Below are 9,912 nucleotides of genomic sequence, written 5' to 3' on the forward strand. Positions count from 1 at the left end.
CACACTTGACATTATCTTAACCAGCTTCCTGAGGTAGTCACCTGGAACACTTCAATTAACAGGCATGCCTTGTCAAAAGTTAATTAGTAGAATTTTCTTGCCTAGGTCATTAAGAGGTGAGCAAAAAAAAAAAAAGTCAGCAGAAGTACAGTATCCTCTGCAAATTTCAGGAGTTTTACATTTGGGTTCCTGGAGGTGCAGTCATTGGTGTAAAGGGAGAAGAGCAGTGGGGAGAAGACACATCCATGAGGAGCACCAGTTCTGACTGACCACATGCCAGAAGTGACTTCCCCCTGCCTTCCTTGCTGTTCCCTGCCTGTCAGGAAGCTGGTGATCCACTGACATATGGCAGGTGAGACATTGAACTGGGACAGTTTGGAGGAGAGGATTTCTGGAAGTATGGTGTTGAACACTGAGCTGAAGTCTATGAACAGGATTCTTGCATAGGTCCCTGAGCAGTCATGATGTTGCAGGATGTAGTGCAGCCCCATGTTAACTTGCATCATCCACTGACCACTTTGGCCTGTAAGCAGAGGGTCTAGCAGGTGACCTGTAATGCTCTTCAGGTGAGCCAGCACTAGTCGTTCAAAGGGCTTCAAGACCACAGATGTCAGAGCGACAGGCCTGTAGTCATTTAATCCTATAATGGAGGGTTTCTTGGTGGAGCGCTTGAAGCAGGAGGGGACTTGACATAGCTTGAGGGATCTGTTGAAGATCTGTGTAAAGATTGGAGCCAGTTGGTCAGCACAGGCTTTAAGACGGGGGGGAGACTCCATCTGGACCTTGTGCTTTCCTTATTTTCTGATTCTGGAAGAGCCGTGTCATATCCTCTTCACACACCTTGAGTGCAGCCTTACCATCAGGGGAGGGAGGGGGGTTGCCAAGGGTGTGATAAGGCTACTGTTGGCTTCTGATCAGGGCTGTGTCTCGCTGCTTGTATTGCTTGACCTTAGTGCAGCCAGGACCCCCCCAGACAAGGGTGCGACTATGCTGCACAATCTGATCTACCACTTTTCCTTCTCAGTCGGTTGGAAAGTATGTAATTTTTGTACACAAGATTGTGAAGCGTTACATCTCTCTGGTCTTAACAGGAGATGTGTAAAGAATTTAAACTTTTGAGTTGAACAACACTGAGCAACTAATCTCCTGTATATTTCAGTGCTCTTCCATATAAACGCAAGCACAAATACATAGGGGTTTTTTTTGTTAATATGGGTAAGTACTTTGTCAAAAAAAAGTGTGTATAAATTACATGATGCTAAAAAGCTATTTTACTTCATAGAGATTGATATTTATTATTGAAAGAGCTTTAAATTTCTGAAGCACAGTTCTCTGGTTGCTTATATGGCAGGTGAAGGCTACACAGATATTTATCCGACTTGTGATTGAAATGGTTTTATCAGGACAGAATCGATAAAAATCGTTGCTGCTGTGAGATATTCCGATCTGACACGAATGGTATCGAGGCCCAATGACATTTCAGCATTTCAATCTAAAATGGCTCTGTGTGTGTGTGCGTGTGTGTGTGTGCGTGTGTGTGTGTGTGTGTGTGTAACCAGGAAGTGGTGTTGCGTTTGTTGCTGTTTGTGTTTGTTGGAGAAAAAGAAGAATAAATAGTGGAAGTATGTCAGGAATTGTTGTAATAAATATGAATATTCTTCCCTCTCTAACAAGTAACAGCTGTAAACTTTACACACATGTAAGAAACACCGCAGGACACACAGGTTTCCTTCCTTCAGGTTAAGTTACTGCGTCAACACCGAATTATCAAATTAAGAATAAAGTCAACTGTGTCAGTTAAGACAGAAATGTTCTTCATTTAGAAAATAATCCAAACATTCACATATTACAGCTTTATATTCCTGTACTCACTCTGATGATTTTTTCCTCCAAAAGAGCCACATGTTTTTCTGATCACAAAAAATAAAACTCCTGCTGACTTTCACCTGAAAACACTTTCACTTTCCCCTGAGATCCGGAGGAGAAAAGGCGGGGTTTCAGAGGGTGGAGTCACAGCCCCTCTCTCTCTCTCTCGCTCTCTCTCTCTCCTTTATATAAACATAGGCTACATCCACACTCATACGTTTTAGTTTTAAAACGGCGTTAAAGTAAAAACAATCTCTGTTTTCGCTCTGCATTAGAAATAATCTCTGTCCACACCAGTGGCGGCTGGTAGTCTTTCAAACAGGGGAGGCTGGTCGGTTACGATATTTCCAGATTTTAAAAGAAAAAAGAAAAAACACATCAATTTTGCCCATACTCTTGCCTCTGATCTGGCTGATTGTTGGCAGGGTCACAAACTGTGAAATAACAGGTTCTTTTGGCCCATTAGCCTACTGTCCAATATACATGATGGTGGTGTTGGGGGGGGGGGGGGTATATTTTAACATTTTATATTTTTAAATTGTGACATGTTGTTTAAAAATTGATCATTATTGAAAGCAGCTCTTTGTCAGGAACCTCAGCAGTAACAGCAGAGTGTTCTGGAATAGGCACAAGCACTGACCTTGGGGAGCCAAACATAGAGCTGGGTGCCACACATTTCATTCAGTGACACTTTCCCTATATTTTACTTATTTTGACTGAGAAATGTTTTATTGGCAATTTTGATAACCCTTCACTTTTAATCCAGGTCTGTAGTGTGAAATGTTCTCGGCTGTGTTTTTGTTTAAAAATGTTTTCCAAATTGTAGCTGTGTTTAATTCATATCCAGAGAAATATATATTCCAATATAATATACTCAGCATAAACATTTTAAATAGATTCTATATTTTTGGTCCATCCATGACATATTACTAAAGTAGCCTATTTACTGTTGTTGATGTGGGTCACTTGCTGTTAGCCAATTCACTTTCTCGTACCAGGAGAGTTGAAAGGAACAAGTATTATTCCCTACCTTTTTCACCAAGTCAATTTGAGGCGTTGGTCTACCCTGCTCTTTAATTTTAATTTTTTCCTCGAAAGGAAGACTGGCAAATGGCTTCGCCAAATTTAAATCAACAATGCTTGGCATCCATGTGCAGCTTTCTTGCTAGCTGACTAGCCCCCTCAAGTTCAAGTTCAGTCACTCAAATAAACGAAATTTCTGGAACTAAGATAGCAAACTTGACAACACTATATTTACACTTTATTTACAATGAAAATATATACAAACTAAAAAAGCTGGTAGAAACCGTATGTAATGAATGAAATCGAAATGTAAGCTGATCTCTTACAATACACCACAGCACTTGTGAATCCGCATGGGACTGAACTGAAATTCACCGCTGCCTGTCTATAGTTGAAACGAGCTGTCAATCAAAGAAAATATCCGGCCGCTTTCACCAATCACCAGTCTCCTCGCAGAAACTGCCATATCCCTCCCACTGTGAGGCTGGGAGTCCATGGGGCGGGCATTTTCATGGTATTTGTCCAATAACCGTCTTGCATTTTGAGATTGAAAAGCGCATAGCTCCCAAATGCCATTGAAGTCCACTGAGGCTGGGAGTCATTGGGACTCCGTGGGCGGGCGTTTTCGCAGTATTTGTCCAATAATCATCTTGCATTTTGATATTGAAAAGTGCATAGCTCCCAAATGCCATTGAAGTCCACTGAGGCTGGGCTGCATTGCGCTGTCACGAGGGGGAAAAACTCACACGCACATTAGGCGAACTGGGGAAAGTTATAACGGAATGATTTCGCGCTGTAGTTGGGTTGAGCACATATATTTCTATGATTCTGGATCTGAAATAGCAATGTTATAAGGTCGGCTATAACATAAGCCTAGCGCAATTCATCCTACACGATGTTCATCATTTTTAGAGGAGGCTGAGCCTCCCTCGTTGTCTTAGAGCAATCGCCCGTGGTCCACACTAACACGGCAGAAAACGCAGGGCCATTCACATCCATTAGGCATGTGCGTGCCGGCAGAAACAACTGGTGTAGGGGAGACCGGGGATGAGTGTAACACTTTTTGTCTTAGCACCTCTAACTTGCAGAATTTTTGTGATAAAGTGCTCAAATTTTGACACAAATATCAATATTTTCACAAACTATGTCACAGAATTCATTATTTGATGTCAAATGCAAGGAGTGCCATTGTTACAGCCGACCCCACTAACAGAGTATGTTGTAACACAACCTGGGGTTAATTGTAACAGTAAAAAATTGAGACCACACCGCAAAATATGTGTCTATGTAAGTTTATTGTGCACGTACCAACACTTGAGCATCTTCCTGTGGTTCACTAAGAACAGAAGGAACTCATTGTCATCATCGTCATCATTGTCAGGTTCCATCCTCGGGTCGAGGGTTGGATGCAATAGTTCTCCAGCCACTTCTGTTGTCCTGAGCCATTCACACTGCTTTGGTGTAACTGAGGCCTGTCCATCTACAGAGGTTGGATGTCCATAAAATTCTTAGCCTTTCTCTTCCTCTTTTTCCATAAATTTTTCCCTCTAAAAGCATGCGATGAAAAGTATTGTGGCAAATAATATGCCCCAAATACTTGAGTTTCTTGATTTGTATAATGTTCATGAGGCATTCCTTGATGTTAATCCTCTCTAATATCTCCTTGTTGGTGATTTTTGGAAGCATTAGAGAGGATTAACATCATGGAATGCCTCATGAACTCAAATCCCTCATGAACACCTCAAAATATGCATTTACATTAGTTTATTGTGCACGTGCCAACACTTGAGCATCTTCCTGTGGTTCACTAAGAACAAAAGTGTGGCAGTTCATAGGAGGGGGAGGAGCACAGAAAGACGGCAGGCCAGAATAAAGTTCCATAACTTATGGTTTATTTGTTCTTTTCAGACACAAAATAAATCTCCCAGTCATACACACACACACACACACACACACACACACACACACACACACACACAAGTCGTCTGGTTCAGGAGAGAGGTCACTTCCTCTGCTCTCTCTCTCTCTTTATATAGGGCGCATTCACTGGGAAGACACACAAACACAGGTTAATTGACATCAGGTGTAGTGATTCTGCCACTTACCTTCCCTGACTCCACCCTCCGGTCACAGACCGGCACTTGACCACGCCCCCGCTGCCACATACCCCCACCACCCGACTCAGGCCGGGCAGCCATCCGGCCTGCAGCCAACTTCCCCCCCCTTGACAGGAGAGAAAATCCGCCACAACCATCTGCGCCGCCGGCCTGTGGATCACCTTGAAGTTAAAGGGTTGGAGTGCCAGATACCAACGGGTGATCCGTGCGTTGGCATCCTTCATGCGGTGGAGCCACCGGAGGGGTGCGTGGTCCGAACAGAGGGTGAAAGGGTGTCCCAGCAGGTAGTAGCGGAAGGCGAGGACCACCCACTTGATCGCGAGGCACTCCTTTTTGATCGTGCTGTAGTGCCCCTCGCATACTGACAGCTTTCTACTGATGTACAGCACTGGACGGTCCTCCCCCTCCACCTCCTGGGACAACACGGCCCCCAGCCCTCTGTCCGATGCATCTGTCTGTAACATAAAAGAGAGAGAAAAGTCAGGGGAGTGTAACAGTGGCCCCCCACACAGTGCAGCCTTTACCTCAGAGAAAGCCCGCTGGCATTGCTCCGTCCACTGGACCGGATCTGGTGCCCCCTTTTTAGTGAGATCAGTCAGTGGGCTGGTGACGTCTGAATAATTAGGTATAAACCTACGATAGTAGCCAGCCAGCCCCAGGAACTGTCTCACCCCCTTTTTGGTCTTGGGCCTCGGGCAGGCCACAATTGCTGCAGTCTTGTTAATTTGGGGACGCACCTGCCCGTTGCCCAAGTGGAAGCCCAGATACCGTACTTCCACCCACCCAATCGCACACTTCTTGGGTTGGCTGTGAGACCCACTCGCCTCAGCAACCTAAGGACGGCCCTCAGGTGTTGTAGGTGCCGCTGCCAGTCATTACTATAAATAATGATGTCATTGAGGTATGCGGCCGCATAGGTGGAGTGGGGGCGGAGGACCCTATCCATCAGCCGCTGAAATGTAGCGGGCACCCCAAACAGCCCGAAAGGAAGTGTGACAAAATGGTGTAAGCCGAACGGTGTGGAAATGGCCATTTTTTCTTGGGATAATGGAGTCAAGGGGATCTGCCAATAACCCTTTGTCAAATCCAGTGTCGAGTAAAAGCGAGCCGTGCCTAGCCGATCGAGCAACTCATCAATATGAGGCATTGGGTACGCATTGAATTTAGATACCGCGTTGACTTTTCTGTAGTCCACACAGAACCGGACCGACCCATCGGCCTTGGGAACCAAGACCACCGGGCTGCTCCAGTCACTGTGGGACTCTTCGACGATGCCCATCTCGAGCATGGCCTTGAGTTCTTCCCGAACCACTTTTTTCTTGTGTTCGGGTAGCCTGTATGCACTACCACCCCTGGGTGCGTCTCAATGTGGTGCTCTATGAGGTCGGTGCGGCCGGGCAGGGGCGAGAACACGTCCAAAAACTCGGTCTGCAACTGGGCAACCTCCACGAGTTGGGTCGGGGAGAGGTGGTCTCCACAGGGGACCAGAGAGGTACGCGATGCCAATGCTCCCTTTTGAACCTCCGGCCCCAGCTCCGTCTTCTCTGGAACCACCGACACCAATGCTACGGGGACCTCCTCATTCCAGAGTTTGAGTAGATTGAGGTGGTAAATCTGTAGCACCCCACCCCTGTCCGTTCGGTGCAAACTCCCTAAGGCGTGTACCCCTGTCGTACAGGTGGGTTTGCCGTTCTTGGGCCTGCCGCAAATTCTCCTGGGTTAGGTGTGTGAGTGTGTGGAGTTTTTCACGCAGGTCAATAACGTATTGAATTTCACTTTTACTTGGTGAAGGTCCCTCCTCCCAATTTTCTCGCAACACATCTAAAATGCCGCCTGGCTTAAGCCCATATAATAATTCAAATGGGGAGAACCCCGTGAAGGCTTGGGGGACCTCTCGCACTGCAAATAACAAGGGTTCGAGCCATTTATCCCAGTTACGTGCGTCCTCACTTATGAATTTTTTAATTATATTCTTGAGGGTGCGATTGAACCGTTCAACTAAACCGTCCATTTGTGGGTGATAAACGCTGGTGCGGATCGGCTTAATACCTAATAACCCATACAGTTCGTTCAGTGTATGTGACATAAACGAGGTGCCTTGATCAGTCAGAATCTCTTTCGGGATTCCAACTCGGGAGATGACACGGAAGAGTGCCTCCGCAATACTGTGTGCTGAGATATTGCGGAGAGGCACTGCTTCCGGGTATCATGTTGCATAGTCCACCAGAACTAATATAAAGCAGTACCCTCGTGTTGACCGATCTAATGGCCTGACGAGATCCATCCCAATTCTTTTGAATGGAGTCTTGATTAATGGTAGAGGGCACAAAGGCGCTTTTGGAATGGCCGCTGGATTTACTAACTGGCATTCGCGGCACGCCGTACACCACCTACGGACATCGCCGCGAATCCCCGGCCAATAGAATCGGGCCATTATTCAGGCTAGTGTCTTATCCTGCCCTAAGTGTCCAGCCATGGGATTAAAGTGAGCCACCTGGAATACCAATTCCCGGCGGCTTTTTGGAATCAAAAGCTGTGTGATTTGCTCTTTCGTCTGCACGTCCTGTGTCACTCGGTATAATCTATCTTTCATAATATCAAAATAAAAAAAAATCAAAATCAAGTTTATTTGTACAGCGCTATTAACAATAAACATTGTCGCAAAGCAGCTTTACAGAATTTGAACGACTTAAAACATGAGCTAATTTTATCCCTAATCTATCCCCAATGAGCAAGCCTGTGGCGACGGTGGCAAGGAAAAACTCCCTCAGACGACATGAGGAAGAAACCTCGAGAGGAACCAGACTCAAAAGGGAACCCATCCTCATTTGGGCAACAACAGACAGCCTGACTATAATATTAACAGTTTTAACAGGTATAACCCTCAACTGTCCTCATGGGGCCGTCCTTCACAGGAGTGGGGCGATAAAACTCCGACCAGACACAGGGCACCAGGATGGATCAAGCAGGTCCGAGAAATATAATAGAAAAATAGGGGAAGGATGGGATGGCATTTGGCAGGATCGTTTGACCATCGTTTGACCATCGTTTGACCATTGCAAGGGATTCCCTGAGAGAGGGAGGAGGGGCCTGTGGCTCCTCACTCTGATGCGGAAATGACGTAGACGGCTCTGTGACAGCTGCTCCCACCAAGGCGACACCGGGACCTTCCCCTGCTGAACTACGGCAGGACCCACTCTTCACTAAATGACTCATCAACTCCCCGAATCCCAGCCAATCAGTCCTCAAAATTATCGAGTGGGTGAGGCGAGGATAAACCGCTGCCTTTACTATAAATTTTTTCCCTCAGAAAAAAATGTGGACCGACACCAAAGGGTAACTGTGAACATCCCCGTGCACACACAACACCTTCACCCCCTGTGCTCCCCCCAATGCCTCGTCTTGCACCAGGCTTTGGTGAATTGAGGTCTGATTACAACCAGAATCCACCAACGCCTGATATGTATCCCCTTGGATACTCAGCAGTATGCGATACGCTCCGGCCCGATCGAGGGCAGCTCCTGGCGCGTCGGGGATCTGAACCACCATGCCCACTTCCATTGCCGAACACTGCTGTTGGAGGTGGCCCGGCTCCCCGCAGCGCCAGCAAACTGGCCCAGGCTTCCTCTCTGCACCGGCGCCCTGGGGCTCACTCACCTGAGGGGGGAAGAGACAGACACAGAAGGGAAAAATGGGAGGGCACCACGGGTGCGACGAGCGGGCTGGGGTGGGGCCAGCCCCCGCCTCCGCGGTGGGGGAACAGGGCGAGGATGAGACACAGGAGGAGAGAGGGGGAGAGAGAGAGAGGAAAGGAGAGAAGAGGATGTCCACTGTCCTGCCGTCGGAACAGCCGCCAAATGGTCCTCCACCAACTCGATGGCCTGATCCAGCGACGCCGGGTGGTGGCACTGGACCCACTCCACGGTTCCCTCTGGCAGGTGGCCGATGAACTGCTCCAGCACCACCTGATCGAGGATTCCCTCGGCGTCGCGGTTGTTGGCCCTCAACCACTGCCAGCAGGCGTCCCGGAGCTGCTGGCCAAACGCGAACGGCCGGCCGACTTCCTCCAGCCGCAGAGCGCGGAAGCGCTGTCGCTGTTGTTCGGGGGTGTGCCCCACCCGCTGGAGGATGGCCCGGCGAAGGTCCGTGTAGGCCAGCCGGTGGTCGGTGGGGAGCTGTAGCGCGGCCAGCTGCGCCTCGCCCGTTAGCAGGGGGAGGAGGCGCGCCACTCGCTGTTCCACCGGCCAGCCCGAGGCCTCTGCTGTCTGCTCAAAGAGTGTGAGGAAGGCCTCAGGGTCGTCCTGCGGGCCCATCTTAGTTAGGGTGAGGGAAGAAGGGCCCGCGGCGGTGGAGATGGTGGACCCCGCCGACGCGAGGAGGTGCCAGAACGCCTGTCGATCTTCCTGCTGCGCCAGCACCAGGGCCTCGAACCGGCACTCTTGCTCCTTCCGGAGGGTGACTAGCACCTGGTGCTGGCTCTGCTGGGCCGTGGCGAGGGCATGGACCAGGTCTGCAAAGTGGGAGGACTCCATGGGGCTGTTCTTTTCCTGTACTCCGTCCCGGGTTTTGGCACCACTGTGGCAGTTTGTAGGAGGGGGAGGAGCACAGAAAGACGGCAGGCCAGAGTAAAGTTCCATAACTTATGGTTTATTTGTTCCTTTCAGACACAAAATACTGTAAATCTCCCAGTCATACACACACACACACACACACACACACACACACACACACACACACACACACACACAAGTTGTCTGGTTCAGGAGAGAGCTCACTTCCTCTGCTCCCTCTCTCTCTTTATATAGGGCACGGTCACTGGGAAGACACACAAACACAGGTTAACTGACATCAGGTGTAATGATTCTGCCACTTACCTGCCCTGACTCCACCCTCCGGTCACAGACCG

The 9,912-nt window shown here is 48.5% G+C and overlaps 1 protein-coding gene across 1 annotated transcript in view; it reads right to left on the minus strand.

Annotated features, from left to right (window-relative positions):
- LOC132888466 (NACHT, LRR and PYD domains-containing protein 12-like) overlaps window positions 1–1,962 on the minus strand; it is a 401,003-nt gene extending 399,041 nt beyond the window's left edge. The window contains exon 1 of the mRNA XM_060924512.1: window positions 1,873–1,962. Within this exon, the coding sequence (XP_060780495.1) occupies window positions 1,873–1,904 (32 nt within the window). The 5' untranslated portion in view covers window positions 1,905–1,962. The remainder of the gene's footprint in view (window positions 1–1,872) is intronic.
- Window positions 1,963–9,912: the final 7,950 nt, after the last annotated feature.

Source organism: Neoarius graeffei, chromosome 6 (genome assembly GCF_027579695.1).
Source record: "Neoarius graeffei isolate fNeoGra1 chromosome 6, fNeoGra1.pri, whole genome shotgun sequence".
NCBI classification, from domain to species: domain Eukaryota; kingdom Metazoa; phylum Chordata; class Actinopteri; order Siluriformes; family Ariidae; genus Neoarius; species Neoarius graeffei.